At 56.6% G+C, this 20,699-nt stretch overlaps 2 protein-coding genes across 9 annotated transcripts in view; one reads left to right on the top strand and one right to left on the bottom strand.

Annotated features, from left to right (window-relative positions):
- The first annotated feature begins 28 nt into the window (after positions 1–28).
- Positions 29–13,647, top strand: MTHFR (methylenetetrahydrofolate reductase). 8 transcript variants are annotated; one of them, XM_025048601.1, is made up of 14 exons: positions 77–669; positions 766–963; positions 2,065–2,253; positions 2,526–2,768; positions 3,916–4,154; positions 4,895–5,005; positions 7,712–7,905; positions 8,637–8,887; positions 9,143–9,277; positions 9,518–9,698; positions 9,914–10,096; positions 11,259–11,360; positions 12,174–12,293; positions 12,721–13,647. In XM_025048601.1, exons 3-14 carry the CDS (start codon positions 2,144–2,146, stop codon positions 12,937–12,939), a joined length of 2,088 nt encoding a protein of 695 aa, XP_024904369.1. In that variant the 5' UTR covers positions 77–669; positions 766–963; positions 2,065–2,143; the 3' UTR covers positions 12,940–13,647. The 8 variants fall into 8 exon arrangements, with proteins under 8 accessions (XP_024904374.1, XP_024904371.1, XP_024904369.1 ...); XM_025048603.1 differs by lacking the exon at positions 766–963 and having other exon boundaries at positions 66–144; positions 12,721–13,620; XM_006914348.3 differs by lacking the exon at positions 766–963 and having other exon boundaries at positions 12,721–13,620.
- Positions 13,648–13,802: 155 nt separating this feature from the next.
- Positions 13,803–20,699, bottom strand: part of CUNH1orf167 (chromosome unknown C1orf167 homolog) — a 17,387-nt gene continuing 10,490 nt past the window's right edge. The window contains 8 exon segments of the mRNA XM_025048526.1: positions 13,803–14,374; positions 14,376–14,444; positions 14,670–14,676; positions 14,872–15,341; positions 15,343–15,498; positions 17,620–17,884; positions 18,485–18,904; positions 19,866–20,010. Coding sequence (XP_024904294.1) covers positions 14,147–14,374; positions 14,376–14,444; positions 14,670–14,676; positions 14,872–15,341; positions 15,343–15,498; positions 17,620–17,884; positions 18,485–18,904; positions 19,866–20,010 — 1,760 coding nt within the window. The 3' untranslated portion in view covers positions 13,803–14,146.

Consider the following 20,699-nt stretch of genomic DNA (forward strand, 5'->3'; position numbering starts at 1 on the left):
GTTCCGCCTCCTTGTCCCGCTTCCCTTAGCAACAGACTCCGGGGCGGTGCACCTCCCCTGCGCGCCCCGCCCCATCCGCACGCGTCCCCACGGCGACCGCGCAGCTGCGGCTCGTGCGCGCTCTGAGTCACTTGCGACAGCAGGGTGAGTGATGGCGAGGCCTGGGGTTACCGGATGGAACGACCCAGCATCTGGGGACCACCACCTGAGGCGGGGACTTGCCTGTGGGTGGACATCAGCGGAGGCCGCCTTGCCTCTCTGCCCCCTCTGGGCGCTTCATCCGCAGAACTAGTGTAACACCCAATGGCTGCCACCCCCAGCGACTCCTAACCACGAAGCGAAGACTCACTGTCGGCCTCCGGCCTTGACGGAGGCCGGGAGGGCGGGGGCGGGGGGCGACCCACGCCTCTGGGACTGGGCCTCGTTCCGCGTCCCCGTGACCCAGTGACCCGATTCGCGGCCCTCGAGCCACCTGGGCGCCAGAGGGGTTTTTCTGGCTCCAGTCATTTAAACCTGCCTCCGTGCTGTCCATCTGGAGAAGAGACGTGGGCCGCTGGCGCTGCTGTCCCCGGTGCCCACAGCGTCGGGCTACGCACAGGTGCCCACCTCTGTCTCCTAGGAGTGGTGGGCACCGTATCCCCGCACTGCTCAGTGCTTGGCACCGATTAAGTAAGTGCTCAGTAAATGGCAGAGGGTTATTTTGAGAACCGAGTGACAGCGCCTGACCCTTGGCGCTTAGTGCTGGCTCTTGTTACCTTGTGCCAGCCACCGGAATACCGGGATACCTATCACAGGCAGGATACCGACCTGGTCTCAGGGAACTGGGTGGAAGGAAGGGAGACAAACCTGCGAACCCACAATTACAACCCAGGGCGCTATGGGAGCCCAGCTTAAAATGGATAAGGAGTGACACAAGGAAGAAGGGTTGAAAGAGGGCACGGGCTGGCACATCCCAGGAATTCAGTAAGTAAAAAGCGGTGTGGTTTGTAGGTGGTTCCGCTTCCTCCCCCTCTCCTGGTTTTGTTCCGGCAGACAGTTCCTTGGTACTCCATTGAATTCCTGAGAAAGGCCAGTGCAGCCGCTATCCACACTATTCCCTTTCTCACTCCCAGTGGCCATTCTCCCTGAGAAGCTAGAGTTTTAGGTCAAAATCAAAACGGGCATCCCCAGGGGGAGGAAGTGTTGACACAAACGTTCTTAGTTTTGTCTCGACTCCTTGACTTTGGATGCGTCATTGTGTGTTACGTGCACTTTGTGTGTTGGGGAGAGAGAAGCAGTGGATTTCATCAGTTTTTCAAGACTCTAGAACCCCAACATGGTTAGGAACGCTGGCTTAGCAGTGGCTATTTCCTGAGAGGAATGAACTTGGCCTGGTTGTTCCTCTAGATCCCATGTCACCACACACCAGATTTTCAGTACTGTGTGTTTGTACATTGCTGGGCAAGAGTAGTGTTTTGTTTAGTTTTGAAGTATTTTTCTTGTTTTTCCCACCAAAGTGCTCAAAGGCACTGCCCTCCGTGAGCCCGCCTGTGGTTAGCACGGCTCGGGACTTCGGATGTTGTGGCTGTGCGGTCACTGTCATTAACTGACTTCAGCGGTGTATGCAAGCGGTGGTGTTCCTGAAAGGCAGCCTTTGTTCTGAGTTGGACAGAAACTCATGCCCTTACTAAACTTGGGTCTGGCTACTTTTGGAACCCAGCCAGTGTCAAGTTCTAACCCATGACATGGTGTTTTTGGAGTAGCGTGAACTCAGGAGAAGTCTGGCTGCTTTGTCAAGCCCTCACCCCTTCCATCCTGCACGCGAATTGTTCTAAGTAACAGGAGATGTTCCAGGCAGGGCCAGGCTGAGCTCTTCCTTCTTTGGAGAGTGATCCAGTGACCCCGAACGTCTGGCCTCATCTCCGCCAACCCCTGCAGTCTGTGGCCCGAGTTCCCCCTCCTTCCATCTGCCTTCTCTACAGCTGGAGCCTCAGCCCTCCCTCTCGCCTGGAGGCCTTTGCCCCCGCCCCACCTTCCCTTTTGCGCAGGCCCCAGCTCCAGCTCTAAACTCTTCCTTTGTCACAGCTCCGCCTATTTGAGACACACCCGCTGGAGAAGTTTCCTCTGTTTCTTCCCAGCCTGTTTTGGGTCTAAGCTGGCAGAGATGGACTATCCAAAACCCCAGGTCCTCCCAGCCCGGCACCGCTGCCCCTCCTTGGGAAAGCAGGCCTGGGAGGCCGGCAGCATGAGGTTCTCTGTGCCACCCTCCATCAGGTAGCTGTCACTGAAGATCCATGGGCCGAAGGAGCATGTTGCCATGCCGGGCGGGGGCTGTCATGCAGGGAGCCAGGCAGCAGCGGAGGGAAAAGCTTTGACAGCGCACAGTTGTAGCTGTGGTGTGTGGGGCCAGTGGGTGGGGGGCTGTCTCTCTCACCCCCAGTGCCTTTTCCGCGTGTGGGAATGCAGCACCTCTCTCACTTGACCGCACCCTTACGGGGCCTGGCTTCCTGCCCTCTGACTCCCACTGTCCCCATCCTGTACGGCAGAAACTCGGCCATGGTGAACGAACCCGGAGGGCATGGCAGCCTCAACCTCCGCTCGGAGGGCAGCGGCAGTGGCGGTGAGAGCTCCAAGGATAGTTCGAGATGTTCCACACCTGGCCTGGACCCCGAGCGGCATGAGAGACTCAAGGAGAAGATGAGGCGGAGAATGGAATCTGGTGACAAATGGTTCTCCCTAGAGTTCTTTCCTCCTCGGACTGCTCAGGGAGCTGTCAATCTCATCTCGAGGTGAGTTGATGTGAGGTTAAGGACTAGGGCCAGATTAGGGGGTGCGAGTGGGGGAGGAGAGGAAGAAGGTGAACTGTCAGTCCTGGGGCAGGGCCACTTTGACCTGGAAGAAAAAGGCAGCCGGAGCGGGCGGACAAGAGTAAATAAAGACAGGGTTGGTCATTTGATCTGCAGCTTCTCAGTTTTCTTTAAAAGTCCCCCCAAGCATCTGGATTTTTAGCCACACTGTTCAATGGGTTAAAAATGTTGATTCTCTCAGACTACATTCTTTGGCAGAACTGGATCATGAGTACAGTTTAGGAAGTCACAAAGCCGCAGTTTAGAGAACATTTTCAGCAAGTTAGGAATTTGGATTTTTGCCTCTTGAAATCTAGAAATGCCAACTGGATTACGTTAACACTTTACGAATCGCAGTTCCTTTTTTAAAGTTTATGCTTTCTACCATTTGCACTTCTCATATTTCACTCCCAAGGTTTGAAGCTTAAAGCGCAAGGAAGGATGTTTAAATACACCATGTTCGAGCTCGTAGCACAGTGCGCATGTGCACACCCGTGCCTCTTGAGTCTAGTTCCTGAACTGTGGCCTTGCTCTGTAGGACTCTTGGCTGCTGCACCAGGACTGGGGGGAGGGGCAGCATGAAAGAAACTTATGTCTGCGGACCTTCTTTTCTCCTGTTCCTAGAATAAGGCCCTGCTTACCACTCTGAGGGGTCCCGACCTTTAGCCATCGAAACGTCTTAACTCCCCCCAAGATAATAAATATACAAGCACTTCGAGAGGTCTGAAGTGCTGCTCTCGCACAGAATCGCTGCGTTGTTGTTATATGTTATTTCCTCAGTAAGAGTAATCACAATAATAGCAGCTCACTGTGTGCCAGGCACTGTCCTAAGAGCCGTGGGGCCATCTAGCGTAGTATTCCCATAGTGTTATTATGAAGTGGCTACTGTTCCCTGTCACACTGTGGAAGTGAGGACACTGAGGCTCAGAGAGGTTAAGTAATTTTCCCAAGATCGCACAGCCAGGATAGGAAGGTAGGTCAATCCGATTCCACCCCGCTACGATGCTTCTGTGTGTCCCCGACCCCAGGGGAAGGCAGTGAAGGGCGGCATGCCCCCAGGGGCCCCTCTTTAGAAAGAAATTCCCTACAGGTTTGACCGGATGGGGGCAGGCGGCCCCCTCTTCATAGACGTGACCTGGCACCCAGCAGGAGACCCTGGCTCAGACAAGGAGACCTCCTCCATGGTGATCGCTAGCACTGCCGTGAACTACTGTGGCCTGGAGACCATCCTGCACATGACCTGCTGCCATCAGAGCCGGGAGGAGATCACAGGCCATCTGCACAAGGCCAAGCGGCTGGGCCTGAAGAACATCTTGGCGTTGAGGGGAGGTATGGAGCCGACACTCTGCCCTCTGGGGTCTTGGGTCTTGCTTTCCCTAAGGCCTCTTCTGTCCTTGAAATGCTCCTTTTCTCCAGGTCCCATCCTTGCCAGTAGCATCAATAGGCATTGTGGGCAGGGAGAACCGTGGGCACTGCAGAGCGAGAGTCATAGTTGAGCCGTGGATGCAGCCGGTACCTAATAACCCTCTGCCCGGCTACACATATCTTCACCGATCCCTGGTCGCACCCAGCCCTTGGTCCAAAGAGCGTAGTCCTGGCATTTGTCCTAGGAGTGAAAAAATAGCTTCTCTGGCATCTGTTGTCATCGGGCCACAAGTGTGGGAAGAGGGAGCCTGTTGGTTGGGATCTTGTGGCCTTGTGCTCCCCACTGCAAGACCACTTCTCACTCGAGATGAGTAGAAAATTCTCCCGGGAGGGTGGGAGATGAGCCGTGGGGTTGGATGAGGATGCTGGGACATCCCTGGGTTTGGGGGGCGGATCTTAGACGCCCCAGACTAAATGACTAGTGCCACCAGCACAGCACCCACAGAGTCGTGCTTGGTAAACACCTGACAGGCTGGGTGCTCTCTTCCCTCCCACTGCTTACCGGTGCTGTGCCAGGAAGAGGAGGCACCATCTGGAATAATATGAGCACCTTTCAGGTGCTCACGTCCGGGCTTAGGGGTAGGGAGGAGGGACTACCTGGTGATCAGGCGAGTCCCAGTGACTGATCCCCACCCGCTGTGCAGACCCCATAGGTGACCAGTGGGAGGAGGAGGAAGGAGGCTTCTGCCACGCCGCAGACTTGGTGAAGCATATCCGCAGCGAGTTTGGTGACTACTTTGACATCTGTGTGGCAGGTGAGTGGCTGGAGCGTCCCAGTGGGTAGAGACAGAGAGGAAGGAATGAGATGCCCAGAGAGGCACAGAGAGCTCAGCCATATTCAGTTTACGGTCCAGTAACCCAGTGCACGAGGGGCCTGAGCCTGTGCCGGACGAGGGTGGTGCCTAGGTGAATTATACAGTGTCATCTGCCACTTGCCTAGGCTGCCACCACCTCTTAAGTTTTTGTTTCTCTGCCATTTCACTCTCTAGCCTGCTTCCCAGCCTATTCTTCTGTAAAACAAAGGAGAGATATTTATTAAGGTTTCGTGGGGCAGGGAGTCTCAGAACCCAAGGTTAGGAAACGGTACCAGATCCCACTAGGCACCGGAACCAGGAAGCAGTCAGAAACCTCAGACACCAAGGTCGTCCCTCATTCTCTCTGGAGCCACAGAATCGCGCATCTCTGCCTCCTGCTTCTGAGTACACATGGTCAGTTCCAGCCAATAGCGCAGACCGATTGACAGGTCTCAATGTAAGTCCAAATTCTCAAGAGGGAATTAGATCAGCTCAACTCTTGTTTTGTCTGCTCCAGCCAGGAGGCAAGGTTTACCTGCTAGAAACAAACGGATGGGGCGGCCTTCCCTCCTTCCCCCGCTCGTGGGGGTGGGGCTTCCAGCTTCTCAAGCAGAGAGGCTCAGGTATGGTGAGGCTGTGTGTGCCAGGGACTCAAGAGTTTGGGGATTCCTAGCCACGTCTTCTCGGCATGACAGTTTTTCTCAGATTTGGGGCGGGAAAGCATATTAAACAAACACGGCTACCTTATGGAGTAATGTATCAAAATGATCTGGATTAAAAAAAATAAGCCATGTGGTTTCAAGGAGCTTACTTGTTGCGCGTGACTTTGGACTTAGTGCCAGGTCCTGTGGACATTTCAACTTTTGTCAGAAAACAGGGGTGTTTGGGTGGACGAGTCTGGGCAGCCCTGACGGAGAATTAGGTAACAGTACAGCCAGTGAGGTGGGAGATGTGCACGTGCGCAGTGGGCATTCGATGGTCAGGAGTGGGAACCAGCAGCCCTGTGCGCACACAGTCACTGTGGTCTGGAGCATCGCTCATTGTAAAGTGGGTGAGAGTGAGGGTCAGTGGATTGGGAAGCACTCAGCTGGCCACGGCAGCAAGAGGAGACGGTGAGCAGAGGAGAATCTGAACATGAGCAAACACTAGATCCGCTCGGTGATACTGAGGTTTTATAGCCTTCGCGTTTCAGCCATGAAGACCTCTTTGTTTCTGAAGTTCCTACTGGAAAAACAGCCTTGTTATTGAAAGTATAAAATTCTGGTGCTTAATCTTTCCACCCCTCATCCCTTAAAACAATCGTTTTACACCCATTTTTGATGACTCAGGGTTTCTTAACGGAAACTGACTTGTCACGGCAAAGCATGTGACTTCCAGTGGTCTGAGTCTCAGGTCTGTCCCCTTCCTGGCTCAGGGTCCTGCCCTGCGCTCAGGCGGAGGAAGCCAGTGCTCTGCCTGCAGTTTTACTAAGGCCTATGGCCTTCCTGCGCGTGCCTGGCCACGTGAGTTCAGTTGTTTAGGGAAGCAGTCACCGAGTTCCTGGAGCTAGCGAGGAGCCCGGGGAACGGCTGCTCCCACCTCCCAGCCAGTTTTGGAATCCATCTTGGTGCCCTCAGCACATGGGCATCCTGGCTGCCCCAAAGGTTTTACGTCCCAGGAACTTGTTATTTTGTGGGACTGCTCGGTCCTTTGTCAGGCCTCTGAAACTGATCCCGGTTCTGCCATCAGAAGTATCACAGAATATGACTAATAAGGAACTTGACTAAGGTAAACCCTTTTTTCCACATGATGGGCCTTTGGCCATTTAGAAATAGTTGCTGGATTCTCTTTATTCTTTTCGTCAAGCAAAACAGCTCTGCTTTCTTTAGTTCTTGTGTAGTGGGGTGTCTGACTTTTCACTCTCTTGGGTCTCTGAGTAACTTTAATGTTAAAAGCACTGCTTTAATACAGTGCCTAGAGCAGCGGTCCCCAACCTTTCTGGCACTGGGGACCGGTGCTCCTGTGAGAATCTAATGCCTGAGGATCCGAGATGGAGCTGAGGCGGTGATGCTGGCGCTGGGGAGCGGCCGCAGATACAGATGAAGCTCCGCTCCTTGCCTGCCTCTCACCTCTTGCTGTGTGGCCCAGTTCCTAACAGGCCATAGACCAGTACTGGTCCGCAGCCTGAGGGCTGGGGACCCCTGGCCTAGAGTCAAGCCCAATACCCCAAATGCTGTCCAACCAGTGCTGAATGTAGCATTTTCTCTTTTCCGTGGCCACAAATGCAGGCCTGATTTGCCTGGCTGATTGCAAGGGACACAAGGCAGGACAGCGTGGGGAGTTTGGAGCAATCTGCCTCCCCTCTGGGGAGGGTGGCTCTAAGCCACCTCTCACTCAAGGTCATCTCCAAGGGTCTTTGATCCATATGCCCAGGCGCTTCAGCACCTCTGTGGTGGCCATCTCGTGGTTGAGGGTGTAGAAGTGGAGGCCCGGCACCAAGCCACTTGCCAGAAGCTTCCATCGTGAGCCCAGCTGCTCACCATTTCAGCTTGTCCGCGCGGTGGTGTAGGCAGGTATGAGTCTGGGACCCCAGAGGCGGAGAACTCTCTGTTCCCAGCTCTCTGGTTTCTTCATACTCACCTTGAGTAGGTGGAGCCAGCCTCTCCCTACTGTCATCCCTATTGGCAGGTTACCCCACAGGCCACCCCGACGCAGGGAGCTTTGAGGCCGACCTGAAGTACTTGAAGGAGAAGGTATCTGCAGGAGCCGACTTCATCATCACCCAGCTTTTCTTTGAGGCTGACACATTCTTCCATTTTGTTAAGGCTTGCTCCGAGATAGGCATTACCTGCCCCATCCTTCCTGGAATCTTTCCTATTCAGGTGAGGGTCCCAGGAGGGCTAATGGACTCATTCCACCCCCCGTGCCAGCACAGGCCAGGGCCGTGGGGTGAGGTGCTGAGTTCACGGTAAAGTTCTTTGACACTTATTGGATTTCCCGGCAGATGCTCCTTGCAAAATGATGTCTCTCCACCCCATTTTGGTTAGCTATAATTTCTCCCCACAAAATAGTAGCCGTACTTGTTGGAGGAGTTTGTTGTACTTTGGCTTACTGACAAATGTCACTACAAGGAATTATGACTTTAATTATAATTTTTGGTTAAATCAGTGTTTCCCAAACTTGGCTGTCATCAGAATTCTTTGGTAAGCTTGTTCAAAAGATGGATTTCCCGATCCCATGCCTAGAAGTTCTGATTTCAGGAGATCTGGGGTGGGGCCTGGGAATTAGTACATTATGGAAGTTTCGCAGGTCATTCTGATGATCCGTGAGGTTGGGGAGCCACTGGGGCGGATGACCTCACCATCAATAAATAATCTGGGGGCCAAAGGGCTGGCTCAGAGCAGTGGCGGGGATGGCCAGGGCAGCTGCTGCTTTCTGCAGAATAGAAAGAGCAGGACCAGGCAAGGATCTGCGTCCAGTGTGGTCTGACTTTCCCGGGTTACTGTGTGACGCTGCAGTTGTCCAGAAGGCCCTGTGGGGGGTGGGAAGAGGGATAAGTAGGGTGAGAAGTGGGTTGGGAGGTGGCCCCACAGCCCTCTCGGTCCTCGGGCAGGGTTACCACTCCCTTCGGCAGCTGGTGAAGCTGTCCAAGCTGGAGGTGCCACAGCAGATGAAGGACGTCATCGAGCCCATCAAGGACAACGACGCTGCCATCCGCAACTACGGCATCGAGCAGGCCGTAAGCCTGTGCCAGAAGCTTCTGGCAAGTGGCTTGGTGCCGGGCCTCCACTTCTACACCCTCAACCGCGAGATGGCCACCACAGAGGTGCTGAAGCGCCTGGGCATGTGGACCGAAGACCCGAGGTGAGGCCAGTAGCCCCGAATTCAGGCCTAGGAGCTGTGGGGAAAAAAAATAGTGGGAAAGGACATCAGAAGCCACAAAGAGTGCACCCTAGAGGTGCTGGCTCCCTGGGGTGTAGGGGGGTGGGTGTCTGCGCCATGACTAGTGGCACATGCACCATGACTAGTGGCACACCTGGGGTTCCTGGCTCAGTGGCGCCCCCTCCACCCTGCTCCCATAACCTATTCCTCGCCCCTCCTGTCTCTGTTCTCATCCAGGCGTCTCCTGCCCTGGGCTGTCAGCGCCCACCCCAAGCGCAGGGAGGAAGATGTGCGTCCCATCTTCTGGGCCTCCAGACCAAAGAGCTACATCTACCGCACCCAGGAATGGGATGAGTTTCCCAACGGCCGCTGGTGAGGCCCGCAGACAGCCTCGCAGACAGCCTCGCAGACAGGCCCGCACACGGGCCCACACGCAGCCCCACACACCACCCCGCACACAGTCCTGCTCACAGACAGTCACGTTTATTTTACTGCCGAGCCCTTGGTGCAGTGAGGACCAGGGTTCACAGGATTGAACCCCTTGGCACGTGGGACAGCTGTCCCTCTGTACAGAGCCCAAGGTCAGAAGTGCCCTGTCCACTCCTCCCCTAGGGGCAACTCCTCCTCGCCAGCCTTCGGGGAGCTGAAGGACTACTACCTCTTCTACCTGAAGAGCAAGTCCCCAAGGGAAGAGCTGCTGAAGATGTGGGGGGAGGAGCTGGCCAGCGAGGAAAGCGTCTTCGAGGTCTTCGTCCGCTACCTCTCGGGGGAGCCCAACCAGAAGGGCTGTAAAGTGAGTGGTGCCAGGGCGGGGTCCTGCTCTCGTCCCCCCGCCTCGTCTCCCTGTGAACCACACCGTGGGGCTGGGACTCACCACCCTGAGCCTCAGCAACGGGAGAAGGGTGACCTGGGAGCAGAGACAGGCTGTGTCTCTGACGGGGCCACAAGACGGAGGGACCCAGGGCGCCAGATCCGATCACCGCCTCTACCCGGCTCGCCCTCTCTCAGGTCACTTGCCTGCCGTGGAATGACGAGCCCTTGGCGGCCGAGACCAGCCTGATGAAGGAGGAGCTGCTGCGAGTGAATCGGCGGGGCATCCTCACCATCAACTCCCAGCCCAACGTCAACGGGTTGCCATCTTCTGACCCGGTTGTGGGCTGGGGCCCCAGCGGGGGTTATGTCTTCCAGAAGGTGCGGCCTTGACTGGTACCTGGGAGCCCCAGAGACAGGGAGAGGGAAGCCTTCCTCTGCGCGGGCTCTTCATGCTGAGTGGCCGTGCATCAGAGTGGACAGGAGCTCCCGCCTTAAGTCAGGCAGCCCTGGGTGGCCCGTCCCCTGATTGCTCTGAGCCTCAGCTTTCTCGTCTGTGAAATGGGGGTATATTATCACATCACGTTCTGAGGATGAGTCGTGGCAGAGCACATAAAGCTTAGCATGTGGGAAGAACATAGGAAGCTTTCTCTAAGCGGGAGCTGTTACGACACCATGCTGCTGGGGCCGCTGGAGTTACAGTTGCATTTGAACTGAACCCCCTGGGCTCTGGAGTTAGAAAGACCTGGGTTCAAGACCAGCCCTTGCTTTCCATCAGTGCAGCCCAGTTGCTCACCCTCCCTGAACTTTCTGCATCTGTGAAATAGGGATAATGGGGCCCACCCTGCAGTATTATAAGCATTATAGCAGAGGAGTTTGAATAAAGCCAGCTTAATCCCCGATAAGCTTGGTGCTAGAGCAGCCCTCACAGTGAGTAGGGAGGACAGAATGTGGCAGGCAGCTTCCGCAGCCTTAGCTTGCCAGACTGGACCTCCCGTATAGCTTCTGAAGTGGCTTCTCCATGGAGCCTTCCGTGACCAGTGGGAAGAGGGGTGGCATAGGTCCCTCAGACCTGTCGGACCTGTCCCTCACGTACCTGCTCCCTTCCCCTTTGCTTTTGTATTCGCCAGCCCCACAGCGCATGACTTGACGTGCGTGGCCATCGCTATTCTCGATGCCTTAAGTGTCCTGTCGCACATGTGCGCGTGGGTCCCGCCCTCCCTGGGGGGCAGGGGGCAGGCATCTGACTGGGGTTGCTGTGCACGGACAGCACACTCAGCAGCACACGGAGGAGGTGTCCGGCAGGGCCCCGGGCTTACGTGACGGTGCCTGCCTCCCCGCAGGCCTACCTGGAGTTCTTCGCCTCCCGCGAGACGGTGCACGCGCTTCTGCAGGTGCTGAGGAAGTACGCGCTGCGCGTCCCGGCCGGTCGGGGGCAGGCATCTGACTGGGGTTGCTGTGCACGGACAGCACACTCAGCAGCACACGGAGGAGGTGTCCGGCAGGGCCCCGGGCTTACGTGACGGTGCCTGCCTCCCCGCAGGCCTACCTGGAGTTCTTCGCCTCCCGCGAGACGGTGCACGCGCTTCTGCAGGTGCTGAGGAAGTACGCGCTGCGCGTCAACTACCACATCGTGGACGTGAAGGTAGCTGGCTTCGCGGGGCCAGCACGCCCGGCCGAGGGCACCCACGGTTCACCCCCACCTAGCAGTCACTGGGCGCCTGGTCTCGGCCGAGCCTTGTGCAGAACGGACTCAGAGCTCCCAGCCCAGTGAGGGAGGCTCGTCAGTGGATAATTAGGACAGTAGTAGTTCAGTATAGGATGCTGGGGACCCAGGGGACAGATGGCTATCCCATGAGGTCACAGAAGGCTTCTTGGAGGCTCCTGAGTAGCCTGAATCTTTAAGGATGAGGAGGACGGCATGCCTGGGAAAGGGCAGAGGGTGAGCAAAGGCATCGGCTGCAGGCCTGTGATGACCCTGCCGACCGGGGTCAGAGTGAGGCCGAAGTGTTAAGCAGGGGCCAGGGCCTCGGGGGTCTCCGTGGCCCTGCTTGGAATTTGGGTTTTCTCTGAAGGCAGGAGGGAGCCTTTCCCAGCAGTGCAGTGGCTTGGCTCCGTGTTTTATTTTTGGCCGGTCACAGTGGACAGCTGATGGCTGATAGGCCTGGGGAAGACTAAAGTTAGGCCCTCAGGGTAGTGGGGTAACAGAGAGAGCCTGGCTGGGTTAGGCACGGGGGGCAGATTGGAGGGGAAGGAAGTGGGGCCGCTGGATATGGAGCCGACGGAAGCAGAGAGCGGAGGAAGGACATGCCGGGGTCTGGGTTTCTCAGTTCGGGGCTCGCAGAGCTGCGAGCTGGAGGGTGGGGCAGGTGGGGGCCTGGGCCAGAGCCCTCCCTGGGTACTCAGAGGGCTGCGGTTGTCCTTGTCCCACCTGCTCTTACGCGGCACCTCCCCCCAGGGTGAAAACATCACCAACGCCCCCGAGCTGCAGCCCAACGCAGTCACTTGGGGCATCTTCCCTGGGCGAGAGATCATCCAGCCAACGGTGGTGGATCCTGTCAGCTTCATGTTCTGGAAGGTAAGGGGGCCTGGCCTGCCCTGCCCGCCTCCAAAACTTTGGGTAGGCGGTATCACTGGGTCCCCAGTGTGTGGCTGGAGGCCATGCCCCCAGGACTGGCGGACTAGGCCCTCCTGGCTACACCGAGTCTGAATCACAGTGTTTATTTTTGGGCTGGGGGATGGGAGGTGGCACTGGCAGTGGACCTTGTTCTATTCCCGGATGTGTCCTGTTGGGCTGTGGTGGAGGCTCTTGTGGTGCCGAACATGACAGCTCGGCCCACGGGCAGCCCTGTTAACCTTGCCTGTGTGTCTGTGACTGTTCGTCCCTGTGTGCCTGTGTCCTCGTACGTACGTGTCCCTGTCTCTGTGCTTGCGCCTGTGTCTGTGCTTGGCCACGTGCATCTGCCTGCGTGTCTGCGTGTACCCGTGTACACGTGCACGTGCAGGACGAAGCCTTCGCCCTGTGGATTGAGCAGTGGGGCAAGCTGTATGATGAGGAGTCGCCATCTCGGATCATCATCCAGTACATCCACGACAACTACTTCCTGGTCAACCTGGTGGACAATGACTTTCCGCTGGACAACTGCTTGTGGCAGGTGTTAGAAGACACATTTGAGCTTCTCAACACACCCAGCTCGGATGAGAGGCAGCCGGAGGCTCCGTGACCCTGCACTGACATCCTTAGCGTAGGCCGGTTGTGTCCTGCCTTCCTCTCCAGTCCTGGCTCTCTGGGGACCCTCATTCTCTTTCACTTCTCCCCAAGCCCTGGCCTCTACTCTCCCACATGATGATGGCAGCTAGACTGGTGTGAGGCTTGCAGGCTCTGGCCGGACCTGAGCCCCACACAAGAGCCTGGTGTTCCCTGCGGAGCTGGGAGGTTTTGCTCTCTTGTGAGGAGCACCTCCATCCTGCAGAGGACTGTGCTGGGTGGAGTATTGTCCTCCCTGAGAAGGGAAGGAGGCTGGTTATTGCTGACTGAGCCCTCGCACCAGGCAGCCACTAGGAGCTGGCCTGGGACTGCCAGTGACCTTGTACTTGGGCCTGTGAAGGACAGACAAAGCGAACACGGGCAGCAGGCACTTGAGGAGGTGTGGAAAGGCTGGAGCAAGTCGAAGGCGCTGCCCCCTTCCACCTCCAAGACGTTGGCAGCTGGGCACTTCCTGCCTGTGACTAAAGCAGCAGACACTGCCCTGCCCTGGGTGGGTCTGGGGCTGAAACCTAATGACAAGCATTTCTTGCTGCCTTCCACCCGAGAGCTCAGCTGGGTTTCTACCTTTCGATGATGCTGCTTTCTGAAACAGCTGTCTCTGTATTCTGGTGGCTCAAGAAAGAATCTCTTAAGAGTTCAAGGTGTCTGAACCCTTGTGACTGATGTTGAAACAGCTGTCTTTGTATTCTGGTGGCTCAAGAAAGAATCTAAGAGTTCAAGGTGTCTGAACCCTTGTGACTGATGAAGTTCTTGGCCTTCTCTTTTTTCACTGGCCACAGAGAGATACCTTGCTGCGTGTTCCCGAGGGCAAAGGTGAGGTTCGATCAAGCAGGACTTATGGCTTGTATTTTAGGTGCGACATCCTCCTGCCAACTGCTCCCTCCCTCTGCCTGTCCCATCCCTGAGTCTGCCTGGCACTGCTCCCCAAGAGTCAGCCCTCAAGCCCTGCTGTCCAGGCGGTGACCGGCAGATGTACACAGGCTGTTCCCTGCCCCTGCCTGCTGGCTCAGCGGAAGGAGGGGGTCCAAAGAGCAGGCCGATGGTACGGGAGGTGAATGCAGTCGTCAGCACATCTTCCTTCCTGGCTGGCCGGCCGGGGCAGAGAGGCAGCCTTCACGGGAGACGGAGCAAGAGGAATGGCTAGGACAGAGCTGTCCCTTCCATCACCAGGCCGTAGGTGAGCACCCCACGGCCTGACAGCCTGCAGTTCCTGGAACGTGGGGCATGGTGCCTTCCTTGGGAAGGCCGGGCTCACTTCTGTTTTTCTTTCCGTGGGAACAAGTCACAGCTACACCTGGGCCCTCTGTCCCGCCTCGAGCCCGTTCACACGCAGGGGCTCGGGCAGCTTGCAGCCTGCTGTCAGGACTCCTGATGCCCGCCTTGCTCAGCGGGTCTCGGACTGCTGGTAGCTCCCCTTCTCGGACCCCTGGCTGCCCGGCTCTGGTGCCACTTCTCAAAGGCCTGGGATCAGGGAGAGGAAAGAAAAGGTTATTTAGCTCCCTCCTGGGTGTGTGCTTTATTTGCTAGACTAACACCTGTGCCCAGCTCCTTCTGTCCGCCCCAGGCGGGCAGGCAGCCAGCCAGCCCGCCAGCCGTGCCCCAGGCCAAATGCATGGGCTCAGAATAGATCTGTCTTGTGATCTGGGAAGCTATGCTGAGAGCAAATAAGAGAAGGGACGCTCGTACCCTGCACCTACACAATCCAGCATGAGCGGGAGCTGTGCCACAGGCCAAGCCCGTTCCCAGTCTGAGTGACAGGTGAGACTGGGCCGAGCACGTGGCTACCAGCGAAATCAAGGGTTCCAGCATCCAAGCTGTTTTCTCTGACTGAACTGACTCTTCCCCTGAAAATGAAGGCGTCCTGGGGGTGCCAAGCAGGGAGGGTCACAGCTCAGAAGTGTCTAGGTACAGTGTCGGTTTCGGAGGGGACCGCTGGGGGACAGGGGCTGCCCCACCAAATACCTGAGAAAGGACCCAGCCATCATCTTGTTGGTGTAGTCGCCGAGCCACCCTCAGCTGCACGACCCGCTGCCGCCAAGTTCGCCAAGCCCGTCTCAGGTGCCACTGCCTGAGCTGTGGGGACAGTTGATGAGCAGGCCCCGAACTTGCCCCACTGCTGCCTCGGGTACCTGCACGCCCCAGCAGCCCCCACTCACCAGCGTGCGTGCCAGCTCCTCCGTCCCCTGAGCATCTACCCAGCACTGCCATGTCGCCGCCAGGCACCTGGCCTGCTGGGCGCCCTGGAGCCGGCGAAGCAGTGCCTCGAGGCGCCAGTGTTGCCAGTATTTCTTCCTGGGGCGGGGGAGAGGCCCTGTGTGTATCCTGATGCCAAGAGCATCATGACCCCTTCATGGCCAGGGAAAAAGGCAGAGCCCCCGGCCTGGTCTCGCTCCTCCAGGATCCTGCAGTAACCAGCCCTGGCCAGATGGGCCCAGCTCTGGTTAAGGCTCAGGCAAGCCCCTAGCCCTGGCCCCCAACCCCACCTCCTCCATGCAGCTGCTCTTACCCCAGCTGCCTCTTATCCACCTGGCCTTGGGCCTTGAGGGCACTGGTCTCAGAGGTGCGGTCCTCTCCTGGTGCTGTAGGGGGCCAGCCTTGGGTCCAGCTGGCGCTTCCAGGCCGCTGCAGCCAGAGCTGGATGTCGGGACAGAGGGGAGGTGCTCTGTCACCTGGAATGGGGAATCGAGTCAGAACAGGTTAACACATTCGTTCAGGAAGGCAAACTCTCCCTTAGTCTGCTCCTGGAACTTGAGCGTAACGAAGAGGGCTTGAGTTAAGCACCATGCTGTCCTACCACCACACCTGCCCGCAGAGAAATGACAGGTGGGGCAGGAGAAATCTGATTACTTTCTCAAAATGCTTGAGATATTCCAAACGAGGAAACTGGTGGAGAAAGCACAGGTCCATGTCCGATTCTCCAAGGAGCTCAGAGCTGATTTCCAGACCCTTGAGGGCTGGCATCTGTCTCAACCCTGCACTTGAAACATGATCTGTCCCCAGGGCAGGTCTCCTTACTCCGAGCCCAGGATGTTTCTCTCCACTTCCTCTGTCCACCGAGGCTGTAGTGCTGTGTTGGGTCAGGCAGCATGGGCCCTGTGGCCTGTAGCCTGCAGCTGCGGGTCTGAGGGAACAACCAGAGAGGAAAACTTGAATCCTCCTGGGGCCCAGGTGACCTGGTGGGATCCCCCTGACCGGTAGCGCGGCCTCCTGCTCATGTGTGCACAGGTGGATGGTTCACGTGGCCGCATCTCCTCCTTGAGCCCTGAGGCTCCCAGAGGAGGCAGAGAAGGTGCCTGACAGCAATATGGCCATTGGCCCACACCACTGCCTGTTTCCCATCATCCCACGTGTCTGGGGACTCAAGCAGCGGGGCGAATCAATGATAGCTACCGCTCGGTGAGAGCTTACCTGTGCCAGGTAGAGCCTGTGAGGTGGGTATTACTGTCCCGCTTAAACTGTACAAAGTTAAGACATCTGCCCAAGGCCCCACCCCTCAGGAGTGGTCTGACCCCAGATCCCCAGCCCCCAGCTTCTGCTCTGTACAGACAGGCAGCCCTCTCCGGGACTCTGTGCCACCATGAAATGGCAGAGGACCTGCTCGTGACATTAGGTGAGGGCTGCCCGGGCACATGTCTGTGTGGTAGGAAGGAGGCGCCTGGAATTCAGCACCCCAGTTGCCATTCCCAGCATGTTTGGTCTCTACTAGTCCCCGTTTCTCCATCAGTAAGCGGGACCCCTGCCTGCCTTTGGGAAGTGTTTATAAACATACTCTGAAAATAAAATTAGAACACAGATCTAGAAATAATATACCCTGAGCCGCCAGCATGTGCTGTTGCCATAGCCCCACATATGTGAATATGTGGATTCTGCAAATCACCAAAGCTAGTCCCTTTCAATTCCATTAAAGAAAAGAACACTTTAATCTTTTTTCTTAGCATCTCTCGAGTCTCTATCAGACACGTCCTGGCATTCTGAAAGGATTCGGGATGATGCCAGTTCATCTTCAGGAATACTCTGTGGCTTTGCCAGTAACTCGGGCTGTGTGTCTCATAATGACATGTCCCAGGACTGCCATGTCACTTCTTGTGCATGGATGTTTATTATGGTTTCTTCCTTCCTGCTAGGCCATCAAGCTCTTGTCACCATTTGCTAGTATCAGAACTGACTGCTTCTGGTCTGGACAGGGACTGGCAGGTACCTGTGGGTAGAGAGAGATGCAAAAATTTTTTTCATTTGTATTTTTTGGTTTTTCTGTAATGAAGATGTTTCATTTTTCCAATAAGAAAAAAAAAAAAAGAACTTGACAAAAAATGGCTACTGTCTCCCTGTACCTAGCTTGATTCTAGACTGTACCATGACATGTAATGAGTTTAGGTGTCTGTCTCTGTGATGGACTGTGACCCCAGCATTCATCTTTGAAGTGGACCTGAGCTGGACTGGTAGGTACTGGAGTTGGCTGTCTTCCAGAGCCAGAAGGTTGTCCAAGAACCAGATAGGGGTGGTGTCCACAAGGCTATTGGGGCCCTAGAGAAGCATCCAGCCTTGCTCGCCACCATGGGCTGAAACAAGCTGATGCTGAGGCCATTGGCCCTCAGGTCAGTTTTGGACTTCTTACCCCACCTGGGCCTTACCTCACCTTCCACGGGGCTGCAGCATCCATCAGCACAAGGAGGTGTCCTTTGCCCGCCAGTCCAGGTTGGTGCCTGAGATGGGCCTTGGGCCTGGGATGGGCTGTGCTGGCCTCCTCCACCCGAGGTTCCAGCCACACTCTGAGCAGCGCTGTCCTCCACTGAGCCCAGTAGGTCTGCAGGAGGAGCCTGAGCCCGGCCTGCTGGAACTGGGCAATGGCAACCCGCTGGACTCGGCCCTGGGCTGCCGACCGTGCCCAGGCCTCTAGGACTCTGGGGGAGAGGGAGGAGCCCACACGCAAGGCCATCAGGGCCTGGACTCTATGGCAGATGCAGGGAGCCCTCCCCAGCCCTGGCCAGTACCCTGCAGGAGGTAACCTCCAGGTACAGTCCATGCCATGCTCTTCTGCCAGAAAAATAAGACTGAAAGGGACACGGAGCAGCAGAATATCACACAGCAGGGACAAGCATCCTGTTTAGGGGACAGAGAGAGGCCATCCTGCCAGCTCTGCTTTGCCTCCCCTTTTCTCAAAAGAAAGCCAGTTTGTTGAGCCCCTGCTGTGTCATCTGGCCCTGGCCCTGAGCTCTGCTGAATGTTTGCATTCCCTTATCTCTGCAAGGCAGGTCTGTTATCTTTCTCTGACTTTTAAAGTTAGACTTGCTCAAGAGGGGTCGTCACACAGCTGGGAAGTACAGAGCTGAGATTTAATTAACCCCAGGACTAGCTGCAATGACCAGGATCACCTCTCCCTACCACCCCAGCCTCCTGAGCCCTGGCACCAGTCACCAAATACCCCCCACCCCTGCCAAACACGAGCTCAAGGCCCAAAGTGGAAGCACGTGTGGGGCTACCCTCAGCCTATGGGCACCTACCTGGCACTCAGCTTCCGGGCAGCGTGGGCTTGGCTGAGCCGGTGTAGGCGGGACTCACGCACCCACAGCGTCCAGCACAGGGCCACCTGGGCCTGGGCCTGGGCCTGAGCTCTCTCCTCTGGCGGCTGGCGGGCCTTGCAGTACCGGCCCAGGGCCTCTCGCCATGCTACGAAGGCCTGCTGGGCCTGGGCCCTCCTCTGCTGCTTGTCCACCCGGCGCCCCTGCACGTGGCTTCTCCAGTGGGCAATGGAGGCCCGGGCCATACGCTGCTCTCGTGCCCGAGCTGTGGCCACTCGGCCTTTGCGCCACATGGCAAATGCAGCCCCCAGTGCCCATCTCCGCAGGCCATCCTGGAAAGCTTGCTGCTGGGCCTGGAGTGTCCGCGCACGTCTCGCAAGTCCACGCCAGGCCTGGAAGTGGCTGCAAAACAGGAGCAGAGGAGGGCCCAGCTGCTGTCACAGTCAGAAATCACGTGTATTCAAAATTACGCCTGCCACCGCCCGCCCCCTCCCGCCCCCACACACAGTCTCACAGGTTATACATGGTTCTGCCTACTCAACCCTGTGCCTTAAAAATGCAGGGACTGATGTGTAACAGGAATGTGCTGGCTTTCATTTGGGGCCTTGGCCCACGCACTCCAGCTCGGGGGCAGATGCCAGTTGGGAGCAGATGCCACTTGGGAACCCAGCAGCTGTGGGTTCAAGTCCCAGCTCCTCTGGGGGGACAGCCACCCCAGCCTCCCCTCAAAAGCCTGCTCTGGGGAGGGCAGAAGGTCAGTGAGGGGAACGTGGTCCTCCACTCCCTTAGAGGCCAAAAAAGATGTCCACGCCCTTCAGATGCGAAAGCGCAGAAATCGCTGGTCTGTGGGAACACCGTCAGTGAGCGCAGGCTTGTACCTGGTAGTGGGAGGGAGCATCGTTTGTGCCCTCTGCTTTTAAATGTGCATTAATGAACTATATGCATGCTTTACTAGAACATCTCTATTTAAGATTTCACTCTCGGCCACTGTATACAGTGCAGTTCCCCGTGCTGGCTCCTCAAGCAACAAATGCTGTTGGGACATACTATGGTGGGTGTCTGAGGAGTGATCTCCCCATCTTAACTGTATTCTCTGAAACCGAAGGGTGGACCTGGTCAGGGCATCGGGTTGGGGGAGGGGCTTGCCATCCCCGCCTCCCACACAAAGCTGATAAATAATGGAAGGTCGGTAATCATGGCTCTATGGCTCCAGGCTGGGGTCTCCCTTCATGCCCCCCGTTTTCTAGGTCCCAGGCCTCTAGCCTGGACATCCCTAGAGCTGTAGAGGCAACTCAACCTCCCAACCCCTGAGCACTCTCCCTGCTTTTCTGGGGGTGAGGATGACCCCCACCCTCCCACCCACCTCTGCAGTAGGAGCTGCTCTGACCTGGCCACCGTGTGTCTCCGACGAGCTGCCACCTGCTGCCAGCCCCGGAACGCGGCCCTTCGCAGGCCCTGGAGGTGGACCTGCACCCACCTCTGGTATTGTCCCTGCAGGAACTGCTGCCCTGCGACCAGAGAGACACTGAGTACCACTGGGTGCTCATCCTCATATCACCCCTAAGCCCGGGGTGACCTTTGCCCTCTACCCAAGTGGGAACAAAGAAGCCACCCTGTCTGGGTTAAAATGCTTTGGTCATAGGTGTTCCGTGGGTTGCTAGGGGCCAACCCAACTCATAGTTTTTTTGTTTTTTTAAAAAATCTCTTGATGATGTTTATGAATCCTGAGAATTTTGTAAAAATCTAGATCTCCCGCTTTCTTTAAAAACTAGAAGATCTATAAACACTGGGCCAGCATTCCTGGGCAACTGGGCAGCAGTCGGGCTGGAGAAGCATCTGTCTCTCCTGTGCATAGGACATGAACTTTCCAGAACAACCAAGTCCCCACCTACCAGCCCATTGATACGAGGTATGGGTGTAAAGGGAAGCCTCTAAAATGGCCCCTAGTGATCGCCACCCTCTAGCTGGGCTCCGAAGGCACCATGACTCAGCTCAGACCTGTGACTCCTGAAAGCTGGGCGAGGTGATGAGGATGAAGATGAAAAGCTGGGTTCTGAGCCATGCACGCCAGCAAATTCTCTCGTAGGATCCCCATGGTACCCCACGAGGAGATATTACTGTTATCCCCATTTTACAGGTGAGTAAGCTGAGACTCAGGTTAAGTCGTTTCTTTAATGTCCACACAGCCAGGGAATAG

This window comes from Pteropus alecto, unplaced genomic scaffold (genome assembly GCF_000325575.1).
Source record: "Pteropus alecto unplaced genomic scaffold, ASM32557v1 scaffold125, whole genome shotgun sequence".
NCBI lineage: Eukaryota > Metazoa > Chordata > Mammalia > Chiroptera > Pteropodidae > Pteropus > Pteropus alecto.

Bases quoted from the DNA above. Each gene is read 5' to 3' on its own strand.
- MTHFR (XM_025048603.1), top strand. From the start codon at position 2,144: ATGGACTATCCAAAACCCCAGGTCCTCCCAGCCCGGCACCGCTGCCCC. The intron at 5,006-7,711 runs GTGAGTGGCTGG...CCCTATTGGCAG, and splicing joins CTTTGACATCTGTGTGGCAG to GTTACCCCACAGGCCACCCC. The intron at 9,278-9,517 runs GTGAGGCCCGCA...CTCCTCCCCTAG, and splicing joins GAGTTTCCCAACGGCCGCTG to GGGCAACTCCTCCTCGCCAG.